The sequence below is a fragment of the Hoplias malabaricus genome, chromosome 10 (genome assembly GCF_029633855.1).
Source record: "Hoplias malabaricus isolate fHopMal1 chromosome 10, fHopMal1.hap1, whole genome shotgun sequence".
Classification (NCBI taxonomy): domain Eukaryota; kingdom Metazoa; phylum Chordata; class Actinopteri; order Characiformes; family Erythrinidae; genus Hoplias; species Hoplias malabaricus.
Genome location: NC_089809.1, coordinates 11,541,843 through 11,560,411, shown reverse-complemented (window position 1 = coordinate 11,560,411; position 18,569 = coordinate 11,541,843). Strand labels below are relative to the sequence as shown.

The 18,569-nt window shown below is 39.2% G+C and overlaps 1 protein-coding gene across 4 annotated transcripts in view; it reads left to right on the top strand.

Annotated features, from left to right (window-relative positions):
* The window catches only part of LOC136709111 (epidermal growth factor receptor-like), a 159,778-nt gene that overhangs the window by 71,083 nt on the left and 70,126 nt on the right, over positions 1-18,569 (top strand). For all 4 annotated transcript variants that reach the window (XR_010804439.1, XM_066684142.1, XM_066684141.1 and 1 more), the window contains 3 exons: positions 2,224-2,314; positions 3,180-3,337; positions 6,544-6,582. Coding sequence is in view for 3 of the 4 variants with exons in the window: in XM_066684142.1 (XP_066540239.1) it covers positions 2,224-2,314; positions 3,180-3,337; positions 6,544-6,582 (288 nt within the window). In the remaining variant the exon portion in view is untranslated. The remainder of the gene's footprint in view (positions 1-2,223; positions 2,315-3,179; positions 3,338-6,543; positions 6,583-18,569) is intronic.

The window sequence follows — 18,569 nt, the reverse complement described above, 5'->3', positions numbered from 1 at the left end:
AACTCTACTGCACGGCTGGTGTCTGTGACTAACATCTGGGAAATATTGAGAGGCTCCAGGATCTGCCATTGATGTAAAAAAAATGTTCATTGGACTGAAGGGAGTCGACACAACTCTCTCTCTCTTTACATGGCTCTGGGTAGAACAACTTGTTAGAACACCTGTTTAGCATTTGCAGAGAGTGGGCAGTCAACACTCAGCTTTACATTAATGAAGTAAATAAACAGTTTCATTTTATGTTATTGGAGGATACAGGGACATATATAGCTTTGCTATCTTTTAGTAGCTTTGTTATCTTTTAATATGTACATATTATAGACACACACAGGTGCATCTCAAATTAGAATATCATCAAAAAATTATTTTCAGTAATTCAATCAAAAAAGGGAAACAAATTATATTGAGGCATTAAACTGAGTGATCTATTTCAAGCATTTATTTCTTTTAATGTCAATTATTATGGCTTACAGCCAATGAAAACTCAAAGGTCATTATCTCAGAAAATGATGGGACAACCACAGCCTTGAAAGGATTGTCAATAAATATTCGAGGAAATTCACAAGTTGTGGACTGCTGCTTGAGTCAGGGCTTTAAGAGCCACCACATACAGACGTATCCAGGACATGGGCCACAACTGTTGCATTCCTTGTGTCAAGCCACTCATGACCCAGAGACAATGCCAGAAGCATCTTAGCCAAGCCAAGGAGAAAAAGGACTGGGCTGTTGCTCAGTGTCCAAAGTCTTGTTATCAGATGAAAGTAAATTTTGCATTTCATTTGAAAATCAAGGTCCCAGAGTCTGGAGGAAGAGTGGAGAGGCACACAATCCAAGCTGCTTGAGTCTAGTGTGAAGTTTCCACAATCAGTGAGGGTTTGGGGAGCAGTGTCATCTGCTGTATTATATCCACTGTGTTATATCAAGTCCATAGTCAGCCATCTACCAGGAAATTTTAGAGCACTTCATGCTTCCTTCTGCTGACAAGCTATATGGCTGCGGGGGTATTGTCAAGAGGAAGATGTGCCACAGGCAGATCGCCTCCATGCCATGCCACATTAATGGAGTAATTCATGCAAAAGGAGCCACAACCAAGTATTGAGTGCATCTACTGTACACACATTTAATTACGCCAACATTTCAGTTTTTCTGAGATAATGACTTTTGGGTTTTCACTGGCTGTAAGCACACACACACACACACACAAAAAAAAAAACAGATTCCAAAAAAGTTGGGACACTAAACAAATTGTGAATAAAAACATTCCTGTTTGCGGTGCAGTGACGTTTAAGGGCCCGGAGATCACGAGCATCCAGTAGAGGTTTACGGCCTTGACCCTTATGCACAGCAATTGTTCCAGATTCTCTGAATGTTTTGATGATGTTATGCACGGTTGATGATGATAACTTAAAAGTCTTTGTTATTTTACGCTGGGTAACCCCATTCTGGTATTGCTGCACTATCTTTCTGCACAACAATGGTGGAATTGGTGATCCTCTTACATTCTTGGCTTCAGAGAGACACTGACACTCTGAGAAGCTCTTTTTTACCCAATCATGTTGTCAATTGACCTAATTAGTGTTAATTGGTCTTCCAGCTGTTTGTTATATGCTCAATTTCCTTTTTCCAGCCACTTATTACTACTTGTCCCAACTTTTGGGATTTGTTGACAGTGTGAAATTTTGAATCAACATATTTTTCCTTTAAAATGTTACATTTACTCAGATTAAATTTTTGATCTGTCATCTATGTTCTATTACGAATAAAATATTGACATTTGCCATCTCCACATCATTGCATTTAGTTTTTATTCACAATTTGTTTAGTGTCCCAACTTTTTTGGAATCCATTTTGTATATACTGGCTTAACTTTCAATGGAAGACAGTGTGAAAAGATTTAATTTAATTTTTTACTTTTTTGTATTGGTCCATTTATCATGAAGCTTTCACACAATGTGTAACATAAAATACCATATGTTTACGGATACCGTATTGTCACAAAATGTAAAAATGTTTTGCCTTATTTTTACTACTTGCTGTTTTTCTTACTGCCCTGGGAAGCACTGGCGTCCCCTCCAGGGTGTATTCCTGCCTAGCGCCCAATGATTCCGGGTAGGCTCCCTGAACTGGATAAGCACCACAACCCTGAACTGGATAAGTGGTTACAGATAATGAATGAATGAATGAATGAATGTTTTTCTTACTTATGTTTTGGGCTTATTTATTTAGAATACCTCGGGAGTACATGTCCAGCCACATGTGTTTAGAGTGTGACAAAGAGTGCAAGATTCTAAATGGGACCAAAAGCTGTCATGGACCAGTATGTCACATTCAAATTTTTGTTTTTCAATTTTATTATTTGCTCTGCAATATTTTAAAGCATTTATCTTTACAGAATTCGTCTTTAATGTTTGTTAAAAGGTATGCTAAGTTTATAATTCATGGATACGTGAATGATAATCAGTTATATGTAAACAAATGTCTGGCTGTAAAATTTCAGTTGTATACCTGTCACGGCTGTAGGGAGACAATGAGGTGGACATATGTGCAAGGAATGTTTATTTACAAAAACAAAAGCAAGCACAATAAAACAACTCAATAAGAAAACAAACGAGCAAGCCACAAACTAGAAACAACCGAAGAGCACTAGGTCAGGAACAAACAAGAAATAGCTGTGAACTGATGTAGACATGTGCAAAAACATAACAGAAACAAAACACATATCTACACACATGACCAAGGCAGCACTGAAACAAAGGGGCTATATATACACACAGGAGCATAAACAAGGAACAGCTGAAAAGGAAAATGAGGGGGCAGGATTACAAAGGAGACATAGGTCTAAACACTGATGACAAGACGAGGCTAGGGTAGAGACAAGGGAGGAGACTGGAACAAGGCAAATAAAAAAAAACGTGGGAAACATTAAACATGACAGGAGAACAGGGCAAAAGCATGACATTATCACTATAGATGAAGTAAATATATGTAATTTAAATACTTTAAAATCAACACTTTTTAAATAAAGATATTTAATTGGATTATCTGCAGAGTGTTTACTGCCTTCAATTGAATTATATTCAATAACATTTTATTTATAAACTGTTTTTACAAATCAGCTTTACAGAAATCATATTGCCTTCCTCTTGGTATTGATATGTTTCCCTTGTTCCCCCTTTTTTTAGGGTGCTGATAATTGTGTTGATTGTGCACATTTTAAAGATGGTTCTCATTGTGTTCTCCAATGTGCCCATGGTATACCTGACATGAACAATAAACTCATTTGGACTTACTCTGACAAGAACAGAGTGTGTCAGCCATGTCATCCTAACTGCACCCAAGGGTTAGTCATAGCTACAGACTGGAGAGGAATTAGTGCCAAATTAAAAAGTAATCACCTCAATAGGACAATGTGAAATACAATACACACGTGATTGCTAATGACTAATATGAATAAATTAATATGAAGAATATGTGCCAAAATTAAAAGCAAAACCGCTATTAAATTGTACTTGACCTCTTTATTGAAAAATAATACACAAGGACTTGCATTTTTAAAATTACATGCTGAATTAGTGTCAGAATTGAATACAATTACCTCGAAATGTATTCAGTACACAACCATATTGCTTTACATTATGAAGTACTTCAAAAATAAATGTCTTATTGAAATGCAATACTTATAAACACAGACATGCGGAAAACATACCGTAATTAAAACAAATCTTCATTACATTGATTTAATATCGCTCTGTCCTTTACCAGAAAAAAAAAATATGTGTTGATTTCCATTTAAAGAATAAAATGCTGAATTTGTGTCAGAATTGGACACAAACCACCAAAAAGTGCAATCAGCTCAACTGTTTTGTGTTCCACTATGTGGTGCTGTGAATGTTCCAAAAGCAAAATACAAAGCAGTGATTGCATTTCAGCCGAGAGCAGTAATGTACAGGGTGGGCCATTTATATGGATACACCTTAATAAAATGGGAACAGTTGGTGATTAACTTCCTGTTTGTGGCACATTAGTATATGGGAGGGGGAACAATTTTCAAGATGGGTGGTGACCATGGTGGCCATTTTGAAGTCGGACATTTTTTTTATCCTACTTTTGGGAAAATGGTCATGTTACACATCAAACTTATTGGGAATTTCACAAGAAAAGCAATGGTGTGCTTGGTTTTAACGTAACTTTTACATTATGAAATTCTTTCATGAGTTATTTACAATTTTCTCTTTGTTTACAGCCATTGACATGTCGCAGAGGTTAACACGTGAGGAGCGGATAGAAATTGTGTTGAAGTCTGGTGAACGCAGTAACCGAGTCATTGCAGTAGATTTCAATGCAAGACACCGTACGAGACTACCCTTCTCCCATGCTACAGTAAGCAAACTGCTTGCCAAGTTTTGTGAAACTGGTTCAGTGTTTTTGCCAAAATGTGGACCCATGAAAACTGTCACTATTGAAGAAACATCAGTGGCTGTCCTAGCTTCGTTGACCAAGACCCCACAGCCTAGCACTCTCCGCATGTCATTGGAGAGTGGCATCAGTCGAACATCCCTTCGGCAGATATCAGCTACTCACAAATGGCACCCTTACAAACTCCAGCTGCTGTAGCATCTCAACGAGGATGACCCAGATCAGCGCACTGAATTTGCAGAATGGGCAAAACAAAAATTGGAACAGGACCCTCAGTATACGCAGAAGATTTTGTTCAGTGATGAGGCAAACTTTTATGTGAATGGTGAAGTTAGCAAACAAAACCACCACTATTGGTCTGACACTAACCCACATTGGATAGATCCCTCCAAGACTGTTGGAACAAAAAATTGATGGTATCTAAATTGATGGAAACCTCAAGGCCATTGGATATGCGAAATTGCTACATGATGATGTGTTTCCTCTTTATGCACTGAAGCTGGCACGTTCCCTGAGTTTTTCCAGCAAGATGGTGCACCACCACATTATGGGTGTCAGGTCCGAGCATTCCTAGATGAACAGTTTCCTGGAAAGTGGATTGGTCAACCCACAGTCTCCCGATCTGACCCCCTTAGACATTTATCTTTGGGGTCATCTGAAGGCAATTGTCTATGCTGTGAAGATAATCCGAAGAAAATACGGATACTGGAAGCCTGTGCTAGCATTTCTCCTGCGGTGTTGCTATCAGTGTGTGAGTGGGAGAAGAGGGTTGCATTAACAATCCAACACAATGGGCAGCAGTTTGAACACATTTTATAAGTGGTCAGGAACTTGTAAATAACTCATGAAAGAATAAATTTATGTTAAAACAAAGACACCATTGTTTTTCTTGTGAAATTCCCAATAAGCTTGAGGTGTCACCATTGAAAAAACAAAAGTTGGATCCAAAATGGCCACCATGGTCACAACCCATCTTGAAAAGTTTTCCACCTCCCATATACTAATGTGCCACAAACAGGCAGTTAATATCACCAACCATTCCTATTTTATTAAGGTGTATCCATATAAATGGCCCACCCTGTATTCGTCACACAACTGAAAAGCAATCACGATTGAATCACAGTTCTCTACCGATCTCTGTTTAGGAGTTGTGGAGTATCCGCCCTTCCATCCGGCTAAGGGAGAGCAGTGTGTGTCAAACAAATAATCTGTCACAACAGTTTCAAAGCACTCCACCTCTGAATGCAACTCGCTGGAATGTGTGTTTTTGCGGAACAGTCAGAAATGAGTGTATCTGCGAACGTGAACTCACTCATAGGGAACATTACCTCTGGCTGACTGGCCTGCCCAATGGTTATGTTCTGGCTTCCATGAACCACAGTCTTTATTAAAGAACCCTTGAAGAACCATGCCCCAAATTCTGTAGAAGACTGTGATTGGATAGTGACTGCAATTTTCAACTGTAGCACGAATACAGCACTCAGCTGAAATGCATTCCCTGCTTTACATTTTGCTTTGACACATTCCACACAGTGGAATACAATACAGTGGAGCTGACTGCAGTTTTTGGTTGTTTGTGTTCACTTCTGACACAAATTCAGCATTTTATTATTTGAATGGAAATTGACACATATTTTCTGGTAAGAGACAGTGATATTAAATCAATGTAATTAATATTTGTTTTTCATTACGGCACGTTTTCTGCACATCTGTGTTTAAAAGTAATCTCACATATATTGCATTTCAATGAGACATTTTTTTTAAGTATTTCATGATGTAAAGCAATTCAGTTGTGTACTGATTACATTTCAAGGTGACTATATTAAATTCTGACACTCATGTAATTTTAGCATGTAATTTTAAAAATGCAAGTCCTTGTGCATTATTTTTCAGAAAAGAGGTCAAGCAACTTGAAAACAATGTACAAGCAGTTTTGCTTTTAATTTTGGTATGTATTCTTCATGTTGGTTTGGAAAAGCAAAGACGTGTGGGGATCGCATTTCACATTTTCCTATTGCAGTGTCCTATTCCTCTCCATAGTTTTGTTTTTTTTATTATTACTCCGTTATTTCTTACATGCTGTTATAAATGGTTAATTTACAAAAGCACACTATTTGTTTTTTTCTTTAGATGTAGTGGACCTGGATTGGAGGGATGTGAATTAAAAAGGTGGGTAAACTTTCACGTCTAGCTATGGATGTAAGTTACATATTTACTAATACAGATACATAAACATTTATAAGGTAGAAATCTGAAATAAATCTAGAGATAAATGGCATTTATTATTTTAGTGTATTCTCACAATGCCAGACTCTCTATGAAGAGTCTGGTGCCTTCCGTAATTTAACGTCACCAAAAACCACCGAAACAACCTACTACTTCAGGAAAAGAAATTTGACTGACATGCACACCACATGTCTGTTATTTTGGTATGCTGTGTAGAAGCAGGCAGTCTTTATGATCAGGTCAAACCAGTAAGAGCCCGTACAAAACTATACATGAGAGGCAAACAGAATGCAACTGACAGAATCCTGACAGTGAGGCTAGGTTAGTGCACTGAAAGTATCAGACTCTCTGTCAACTTGTGGGTGGAGCATCGGTGGCTGAATTTAATTTTAGTGTAGAAAAATGCAGGAATTTTTTGCAAAATGCAAAAGTGCATTTTGTAGTTCTACAGTTACAGACTGTGATGTACCACTCTAACAACAGCATTTACAATGTGTTATGGCAGCAGGAGTGGATCAGACATAAAAGTGCTGCTGGAGTATTTAAACACTCTGCCCTCTCACTGGCCACTGTATAAGACATACCTACCATGTTAACCTACCTTGCATCAGTCAGATAATTAACTCCTCAATTTCTGCAATTAGTGTTAGTTTTCCTTTTTTGTTCATTAGTAAATTCTGTAAATACAAAAACTCCTATATGAAAATTGGAGAGTAAATGCACCAAGGGTGTAGATACAAGTCATTTTAATAATGTGGCTTATTGTGGTTAACATGAACCCGGTTTCTAGAAATGTTGGGATTTATTTATTTGTTGTAACATGCAGTTAAAATGGGAATATTTGATTTGTCAAATCAAATCAAATCAAATGTATTTTTATTAGTTGGCAAATAAAAGCTGAGAAGTTTTAATTAAAAAGATTGACTGCACCTGTACCTGCTGGATGTTAATATATTTGGTATTTATAGGGGCACATTTGAAAAGCAGCATTTTTGCTTTTTTATTTTTTCTTGTCCACATTAGCAAAAGCAGGTCTTGCTCCAGGGCCTAATGATGTGCCATATTGGGTGTACAAATATGCACTTCAGGTCACAAAGCTTTTGTGGAGGATGATGTTTGTAGTTTAGAAGAAAGAGATAATTCCAAAGTGGAGTGGAGAAAGGCAGGATGTATCCTTATACCAAATGAAAATTATGCTGTGGGTATAGAACAGTAAGATTTTATGTGGTGTTATTGCATAGAGACTGGCTGCATACTTCAAAGCAAATAAATTCATAGATACATCAGTACAAAAGGCAAGGGTTTCTGCCTTTGCTGATTTTTTGGAACATAGCTGTAACATGCTTAGTTTTGTGTTCTGTTTTGTATTGTTTCTTGTTTGTGCTCCCCTTTTCATGTGGCTGTTCCCCCTGTCTTGTTTCTGCTTCTTGCTTGTTCCCTGGTGATGTGATACCCTTCCCTTGTGTTTCTAGTGTCACGTGTCTTAATTAGTATAAATTGGCATGGTATGGAAGAGGCGTGCTGGAGCTACCGCTCAAATTTTAGTTGAGGAATTTAATTGTTCAAAGGTGAGTTGTTAGATGATTTTATTAGGATCTAAGGATGCAGTGGTAAATGCAGCAGTGCAAGTCACAAAAGCAGGAAGTAATGAAATGCATTAGTAGCAATGCATGTAGCTAGAAGCTCATTAGGGCATGTGATCAGCCAAGTGCAATGTTGAAGAGCAGGCCTTGGGTCAGGTGTTTTGGTGTATAAAGCGTTTGGTAAGGCCACATTGTCAGAAAGAAGGTGAATGATGAATAGTTTTCCCAAGCAGGAAGAGGAGACAGCAGTGTCACAGGCAAAATAAGGCCAGTGGCTTCACTGGGAGAATCTAGAGAATCAGAGAATCACTTGGGAAGAGTTGTGTGCAATGGAGTCGGGTCGTATTAAGGTTTTGCTTAGAGCATCTTATGACATCCTACCAAATCCACAAAATCTTGGACAGTGGATAGGCAAAGACCCTATCTGTAGTTTATGTACAGGGTGTAGAAGTTAGTTAATTAATTATTCATTCATTCATTCATTATCTGTAACCGCTTATCCAGTTCAGGGTTGCCGTGGGTCCAGAGCCTTCCTGGAATCATTGGGCACAAGGCAGGTGTAGTGTAGTAAGGTACACCACAAATACATATACATATAATTTTTATAATTTGTTTTATAGCCTTGACCTTATTCAAACTCCTCCAATCTCTGATATTTGACTTGATGAAATTAATTAAGATTTATAATTGGCTTAAGCAGTTAAAACATTAATAATTAGTTTGAGAATGAATAATAATCATGCTAAATGAGTCCGTCAGGATTTTCAGGAAATTAATAAACAAATTGCAAACACTGTGATTTCCAAGAATGAGAGTTTTATTAATAAAGAGAAATATTTAATTAACATAGCACAACCTTGTAATCTCACGGTGTCCGGCAGGGGGAACTGATTCGAGCTTAAAGGTGAGCTAGGCGCTTCTGACTTGTGACTAAAGTTACTAGCTAAGGTTTAATTAATACAAAATTTATCAAGAACTCAATTCGGTTTTTCAGCTCTGGAAATGCATAAGTTTAGCTTACTTTTCGTCGATTTTCACCACTCGTTTGGATGCAGAGGCTCTTTGAAGTCCTGGGAGTGGAGGCGTCTCACTTAGTCTCGCGGTTCTTACCGCAGAAGCATCCAGGCTGAGTTAGCGTGGAGGTCTTTCTTCGTTGATTGAGTTATCTCGGGCGTACCCGAAGTGTGATGACGCCGGCGGCAGGATCCTCTCTTCGGCCTTCAGTCCGGAGTGGGAGAGTCCAAAATATGGACGTCTTAGACGAAGGTTCGCTGGTTGCTGCAGCTCCAGAACTGAAAACCGCTTCAATAAATTCACTTATTCTAAGACTTTATGGTGTCTCGGCAGTGTTTCCTTACTCTGGCCACGAATAAGTTCACCTGCTTCGATCAGTCGTGAGATTAAACTTAGATTGGGTTATAAGACATAAACACGATTAAAAGAAAAGAAGATATTCAAATTACTCGACGTATTAATAAAACTTCATACTCTTCGCTAATTTCGAGACGTCTCTCGTAAGCTTTTTCTGAAGTCTCTGAGGTTTTCCTTTGTTTCGTTGTGGTCGGCGTCCTCTCTTTTCCGCTTTCTTTCGTGGTTCGTTACTTCTGTCGAGCTCTCGAGACTGAATTCTCGTAACTCTGTTGAACTTCGAACTGAATTTGCGTTAGGCTGTTCTCTGTTTTCAAGTCTGGCGCGGTCACGCCTTAACGGGAGGAGTCCTCTTTCTGATTGGACACAAATTCAGTCTCACGTGACTCTCGCTAGGGGGAGAGAGTCGAAGGGGGTTTGAATCATTGATTCACACATAAAGAATATGAATTTCTCGTATCAAAATTCTTATACCCGTTATCAACATATAACAATGAGTACATTGGACTATTAACATCAGACAGTTACATAAGGTTTCATCTTTACGTCCCATTTATGATGCTATGCTGGGAAAGAATATTAATTCGTTTAGTCCTATTCAGAGGTAGGATTTCTCTTTATGATAGGAACAGTCCATAATATACAACATTTCATTAGGAGATAGGCATTCATCTGAGGGTACAGAAAGTGACATTAATATATAGGTTTAATACACAAATAATCAGAGTTTGATTATTTTCCGCTATTGTTTTCCAGCGACTCCGAGCGAGGCGTAGTTTCGCCAGTGTCCATTTGGTGTCGCTGTTGATCCATGCTTCGGCGGGTGATTCACGGGGGTTCACTCGAGGTCACTTTTGGTTAAAACATTTGTTGGCCCTGTTTAGTGGGCTCAAGATAAGGAGCCGTCATTTAGGTGCCATTGTCATAGACGGCCGTAAAAGCTCTCTTCTTTGTTTGAGGTTTCTGTCTCTTAAAAGTATCATAAAATCGGTTATCTCGAGTTCCTGAAGAGGTTAGGGGTGTCGGGGGATCCAGATGCCCTGGAGAGTGTTTGATCTTATGTGTGTGTGCGTGGTTGTAAAGTCCTTCAACCCCGCATGTACAAACAGTCCTCTGGAATGTGACTTGGTCGCAGAGGAAAGGTCCTATTCAGACTGGAGAAGTTTTAATTCAAAACTTTTCATTTCTTCATTTCAATCTGTCCAAATCTGTCTTCGGTATTCATATTTGTCCATACTCCACTACACAGGGATACACCCTGCAGGGGGCGCTAGTCCTTCACAGGGCAACACAGACACACACACATTCACTCACACCTACAGACACTTGAGTCGCTAATCCACCTACCAACGTGTGTTTTTGGACCGTGGGAGGAAACCGGAGCACCCGGAGGAAACCCACGCGGACACAGGGAGAACACACCAACTCCTCACAGACAGTCACCTGGAGTGGGAATCGAACCCACAACCTCCAGGCCCCTGGAGCTGTGTGACTGCGACACTACATGGTGCTGCTTTACATCTAACTTTATTCAAGTATGAGTTCCTGGACCTGGTTTTACATTTAACTCTCATGAACAAATTCAACACAAACAAACTATACTCGTATTGTCACGGATCACGGGGCGGACTGCCGGAGGCAGACGCACTTGCTAAAACACAGGTAGTTTAATATAACAAAACAAAGAAACAATACAAACACAAACTGACTTAAGGGCAAACACGAAATGAGGAAACAACAAGAGAAAGAATTTAAACAAAATGACTTGACACGGAGAAGGAAGGAATCAACACGACATGACTGGGAAATGAAACGACTAGACAAGACCAGGAAAGAGAAAACCAACAACATAGCAACTCGGAACATAGCAAAAAACACGACATGACTAGGGAACAAACAATACAAATGAACGACAACAGGAAGTGAGGGAAGGGGACTTAAATACACGAACAGACGAGACACACCTGAAACAGATAATGAGGGTGACAAACAAGGAGACGGAACAAAGGCAGGAAACAACAACAAACATAGCCATGTGCTCGCTCTCAGCACATGGCCGGAAAAAACAGACATGACGAGGACGTGACATAATATATAAAAGTTATTTATTTGGATAACAATAAGGTTCATACCAGGAAATTAGTTATTAAAGTTTCACAGACTGGTATAATTGGTAAATCAAAACCCTTATGACTTTCAATAATGTGTGATGAAATGGAATTAACATATATATATATATATATATATATATATATATATATATATATATATATATATATCATGAGTGTGGTAAAAGATAAATTATAATTAGTAACTAAAAGAGCTAAAATGTTTGAGAAAGAGCCTTACTGTACACAGCTTTTCACAGCCATCGGCTGCAAGCGAATGATCCAGGTCTAGGGAGGAGGTCCTGTGCAATTGGTCCTTTCTCTGATAGGAGGGACCTGAAGGATTACTTCTTGGGGTTGGTCTCTTCAAGCGTAGTGGTGGTTAAGAGTTGATTCCTCAAGCCTTGCAGACACCGGGATTTCTTGTCTTGGGCTGGCTTTGTTTGCTGACAATTACTGCGGCAGTTTCAGCTACTCGATGCGCTCTTCCTGAATGAATGCCAAGTGTCTGTTGCATTATAATATCTAATCTGTGGACTAATCAGTGGCAATCTACTTGCTTGGCCAAATCAAGTTTACCAGCCGTGGATAAATTCTTACCTTAAAGCCTTTTTGGAGCAATAAAGAAAACAAATGAATGAAGCAAAACACACAAAACAAATAATTTATAACTATCTTTCTGCAAAAGGCTCAATACTTAAAATAGAGTAAGTTCTAGGGCTGTTACGATCATGAAATTTTAACTGAGGATTATTTGTCATACAAGTAATTGTGATTAACGATTTAATTGTCTGTTTTTTTACACCCCCAGTATTTCAATAATCCTGTGTGCTTAATGATATCATAATAATGTACACACACTATTATGGTAAAGAACGTCAGTTTATTGAACAGTTTATTCATAAAGATATGTAAAGATATTTGCTCCTTGTCCTGTTTTTAATGAAAATTGTATGTTTGAAAACGAAATTTGTAAATTCTCAAAATAAGCAAAAAAATCAAATCAACTGTATTACAGCTTAAACATCTATTTACTGGCTTGGCATATTCTGGGCAAGGAATAATAAGGCTATGTTCACACACAGCAGGTAAAGAGGCCCAGTCATACATACAACGGATATGTTGTTCATGTGGCTGTGTGAACAGCTCAATTCCCATTGAATCTGTCTTTTTCACACCTTCGATTTGGGCCACCTTCGTATGATCCATGTCCATCTGTGGAAGTTAAACTGAAAGGCCAGGTTGGAATTCATATGACTTTTACGTCACTCTGGCTGCTGAGAATAATCTCCGGGCTACAGTCCAAACATTTTTTTTTTATTTTAATTTGAGGTGTTTAGGAGGTAGAAATGGCCAGGTGAAAGGATTTCTGTAAAAATACTGGGAAGCGAAAAACCTGTGAAACTCCTGAAACCAGGTTCTATCTTTAAATAAACAAGAGACGAAGCTGTTTAAATGTGGCGCCTGGAAATATTAAACTCCCTGACACACAGTGTCTGTGCTCGTCGTCTTCTCTTTTGAGACTTGTGTTCGAGACCTGGGAAATTTATGCTTAGAGTGAAAGAAAAATCAGTTCATGTTTTAATATTTTATAGAGTCTTTAATTAATACTCTGTTTGTAACGTAGAACTCATTTGGAATAAAGAAAAGGGAGGTTTTGTGACGTAGTGCTGGACATTTCCTTCTGGTCATTTCCTTCACAGCCACGCTGTGAGCATTGAGCACTGCGGCTGTGCCTTGTATGGGTTGCCCAATTGCTAGTAGATGTTGATGATGTGAATTTAGTTGATTTTTAATGCTAGGAATTTCATACTGCAATTCTTCTATTTGTCGACGGGCAGTATCTAGGTTAACGACATTAACAGCAGATGTTTCAAGACCCAGTAGAGACCCCAAGACAGCAGTTGCCATTAATAGTCCCCCTATTAACCACTTATTAGAGCCACTCAATTCAGACTGCATTTTGGTGAACTTCTACAGCTGGTGAAGCATGTGGGTTATGTCAGACTCTGCATGACTTATAGCTCCCATGATCCACCTGGCTCTATCTAGCCTGGTTTGTAGGACGGTTACTGGCCAATATATTCTACAGGCTTCTGCAGGATTCAACTCTACAAACACCCTTTAGGTATGTAGGCTACAATTAGTGATCAGCAATCCTGGTTGATCTTTTCATATGATTCCTGAGCTTGGCCCTGGTTCAATCATTTCTGAAAGTACAGTGGTCCCTAAGGAGCTGGTGATCAGGAGAATGAGCAGCCAGCCTATCCTAGCAGAAGGGATGCTCAGGATTAGCTTCGAAGAGTTATGGTCAGTCATCTGCATTACCCCTCTTTGGCTCTAAGGAACCATGAATACAGGTGAAGTGAGAGAGTCAGGGACATGAACAGGCAGGCCCTTGACGACCTTTAGAGATGCCCTGGTATAAAACAAGTCTTTTGGTTTTGATATAGAGCTACGATCTTGTGCAGAAATGTGACTCTTTGAAGGGTCAGACACGTCTGTGAGGGCTGGACTGACTGAAAATATGTTATACTTATTTTTAGAAGGTGTGACAATTACTAAAGCTCAAGGATATGTTGTAGCTAAAACATTTGTGTCAGGTGGGTTTGGAAAAAGGGTGGGAACATATGTCAAAGGGGTTCCTTCACAGGTACCTTTTTTGGCTTGGTCAGAGAGACCATAGTTTATTGAATCTTTTGTGAAAAATTTGTGGTGCTTATGAAGTATGGCACGTTCTTCCTTGTTCACTTAGCTTCTTTCACTACTTGTTCAACCTGAGTCATGAATTCAGAGTTGGACAGCTCATTTTGATCGGAAGAGAAAGAGGATTTTTGGGTGTCTTCCTTTGAAGAGTGTATGGAAAGGACCATGAAAGTCATTTGGTTATCATCGGCGAGGTAGGTGTGTCATCCAGAATTAATAAACTGGGCATAAAAATGGTCCTATAATAGGGATTAGTAACTCAGTCATGGATTCTAGTATTGATTAGCCAACCCAAATGGGAGGAATGAGGGATCGTTATTGACTGTGTGGAATTATTTTGCGTTCTAATTATGGCGGACTTGTCAAACCAGAGAATCATGACACTATTGTTGACGTGGTACTCTTGGATTTTTATGCCATTGGTGATGTAAAGAATGAGTGCGTCTCTGTCATTAGGGATGGTGAAAGTGCACAGGAACAAGTTTCACTGTTCAAGTATGGCACTAGTGTGCCAGGGTGAGACTACAATCTCTTGAATGGCCTCCATGGATTCATCATCCTCCTCTTCCTCTATGAACGGCATGTGAACTTACTAAATCAAAATCAAATCAAATTTATTTATATAGCGCTTTTCACAACTGATGTTGTCACAAAGCAGCTTCACAGAATTCCAGTAAGACAAGATTTGACATGAAATGTAAAGACAAATGTAAAACCCTCAAGTGAGCAAGCCAGGGTGGCAAAGAAAAACTCCCCCAGCTGAGGAAGAAACCTTGGGAGGAACCAAGGCTCACAAGGGGTGACCCATCCTCCTCTGGTCAATCTACTGGTGATGATAGTTAGTAGTCCATGAGAACTTCAGTGTAGGGACAGCTTCAAGGCACTTGGTGGTTGCTGGAGCGTGGGCAGCTGGTCTGAAGCGTGGAGGAGGATCTCGACAGTCATCCATCAGTGTCCAGACAGACAGGTGGGCAGTCGTTTACTCGGAAAGATGTAAAGGGATGGAATTAGTTTTGAACTGTTTTGTGTTTGTAAAGTAGAAAATATGAAAATTTCCAGAGTGTGGCTAATGACTCCGGCAGATCTGACTATGACAGCATTAACTAAAAGGAGAGAACCAGGAGGACACACAGACACGGGAGCATCCTGAAACACTGGCATCCCTCCGCTCCACCGTCAACAAACCTGAGTGATCGCGAGAAGCGGCGGGACGACAGCACCAGCGTCTCAGTATACTATAATTCCCTGTGTCCATGGACCCCCCGGATCTGCCGCCTTTATCTATGGGGGAGCATTAGCTACCAAATGATAAACTAAACAAATGAGTTTTTAGCCTACATTTGAAGATTGCGACTGTGTCTGAGTCCCGAACATTTTCTGGAAGATCATTCCAGAGTTGGGGGGCTTTATAAGAAAAGGCTCTTCCCCCAGCTGAGGCCTTCTGAATTCTGGGAACATTTAAAAATCCAGTATTCTGTGATCTGAGTGAACGTGGAGGCTCATAATAGGAAATTGTATCTTGAAGATATTCAGGAGCAAGCCCATGTAGAGCTTTATATGTTAATAACAAAATTTTGTAGTCAATGCGGAATTTAACAGGCAGCCAATGAAGTGATGATAAAACTGGGCTGATATGTTCAAATTTTCTAGTTTTAGTGAGGACCCTAGCTGCAGCATTTTGAACTAGTTGAAGTTTTCTTAAATTGCTGCTGGTGCATCCTGACAGTAGTGCGTTACAGTAGTCAAGCCTTGAAGTAATAAAGGCATGTACTAATGTTTCTGCGTCCTGGAGGGATAAGGCATTTCTAATCTTAGCAATATTGCGAAGATGTAAAAAAGCTGTCCTAGTGATACTACCTATGTGTTGATCAAATGATAAATCCGGGTCAATTATGACACCAAGATTTTTTGCTGCTGAACCAGGTTTAACTGGAAAGTTAGCTAGATTTAAAATTAAGTCTGATAATTTATTTCTTGTCACTTTTGGACCCAAAAGCAGGACCTCTGTTTTGTTGCTGTTTAGAAGGAGGAAGTTACGCAACATCCAGCCTTTCACGTCTTTTACACAGTCCTCTATTTTCTTTAATCTGTGTTTGTCATCGGGCTTGGCTGAAATATACAATTGTGTGTCGTCTGCGTAACAGTGAAAGTTAATGTCATGGTTTCTTATAACTGTGCCTAGCGGTAAAATGTATAATGTAAATAATAATGGTCCTAAAATAGAGCCTTGTGGAATTCCAAATCTTACTTTAGAATAATTTGAATTTAGATTGTTTACTTTTATGAATTGATAACGTTCCGTTAAGTAAGATTTGAACCATAATAGGGCTGTCCCTGTGATTCCAACCATGTTTTCTAACCTTTCTATGAGAATATTGTGGTCTATTGTATCGAAGGCTGCGCTTAGGTCAAGAGTTTGGCTAGAGTTTGTTGTCTAATATTCTCAATTTTATTATTAAAAAAGTCCATGAAATCTTTACTGGTGAGAGTTGCTGGAATTAGTTGTTCAGAACCTGCTTGATTTTTTGTAATTCTAGAAAACACACTAAACAGTGCTCTCGGATTATTTTTATTATGGGAGATCAGCGAGGCCAGATATGCTGAGCAAGCTTTAGTGAGGGCATTTCTATACTCTATAAGGCTGTCCTTCCAGGCAGAATGGAACACTTCAAGCTTGGTTGATCGCCATTTCCGCTCTAGTTTTCGTAATGTTTGTTTTAAAGTACGGGTCTTATCGTTATACCATGGTGCGAGCTTTTTCTGTCTTATACTTTTATGTTTAAGTGGTGCTACCTTTTCTAAAGTAGATCGACAGGTATTTTCTAGGTAATCAGTTAGTACATCTAGGTCCATTGGGTCTGATGGAGTTGGAACTGGGGTCGATAGTTCTGGTAGGTTTTCTATAAATTGTAGGGCGGTAGATGGTTTTATTATACGCCTTGTAGAATAGCGAGGGTTCTTACATATATTATGGATAAAACGTAGCTCATATGAAATTAAGTAATGATCGGAGATTGCTGAGGATTGCGGTAAGATATTAATTTTGTCAATGTTAAGACCTAGTGTCAGAACTAAGTCTAAAGTGTGGCTGCAGTAGTGTGTAGGCCCTGTTACATTTTGAGTAATACCAATAGAGTCTAAGATTGAGGTAAATGCCTTTTTTAGTGGGTCACTTTCCTTCTCAAAATGGATATTGAAATCTCCTACAATTATAACTTTATGATTGCACACCGCTAGGTTTGTAGCAAATTCGCTGAATTCTTTCAGAAATTCTAAGTAAGGCCCTGGTGGTCTGTAAATGTTGCATAATAAAAATGCGTCCTTTTTTGTGACCGGATTTGTAATAATAGTGGAGAGAACCTCAAAAGAATAGAAGGTGTCACATTGTTTAAGACTAATTTCTAGGGTATTTTGGTAAATTACACATACTCCACCTCCTTTGCCTGATATTCTTGGGCTATGTGCATAATTATAGCCTAGGGGGGTGACTTCATTTAGTGCTAAATATTCATTTGGTTTAACCCACGTTTCTGTGAGACAGAAAACATTGAATTTATGATCACTTATAATATCATTTACGATGAGTGCTTTTGAGTTTAGTGATCTTATGTTGAGTAACCCAAATTTTAGTTCTGAGGTGTTGCTGCTAGGTGTTGTGCATGATTTAATATTGATTAGGTTGCTGAAACAGGCTGATTTTGTTTTTCTACTTTTACATTTAGTTCGGGGGAAAGACACAGTCTCAATACAGTTGAACCTGGGTGACGTCTCAAGACAGTTCGCAGATGGTCGGTTTAGCCTGTCTGTCTGCGGCCTGGTCCCGGCTCTGGATTGTCAGCAGCTATCTACACTACTCTAACTAAAAGACTATGTGCTATACTGCAAGAAAGTAAGGCAGCACCCTCCCGCGTGGGGTGGATACCATCCCTACCTATAAGACCAGGCTTGCCCTCAAAACATAACCAATTGTCTATAAAGCCCACTTGATTTTCGGAAAACCACTTGGACATCCAGCAGTTTAACGCCCAAAGTCTGCTGTAAGCTTCGTCGCCACGCCGCATTGGTATGGGGCCAGAGCAGATTACGGCATCGGACATCGTCTGGGCCAGTTTAATCACCTCTCTAATATTACCCTTAGTTACCTCAGACTGCCGCAGACGAATAT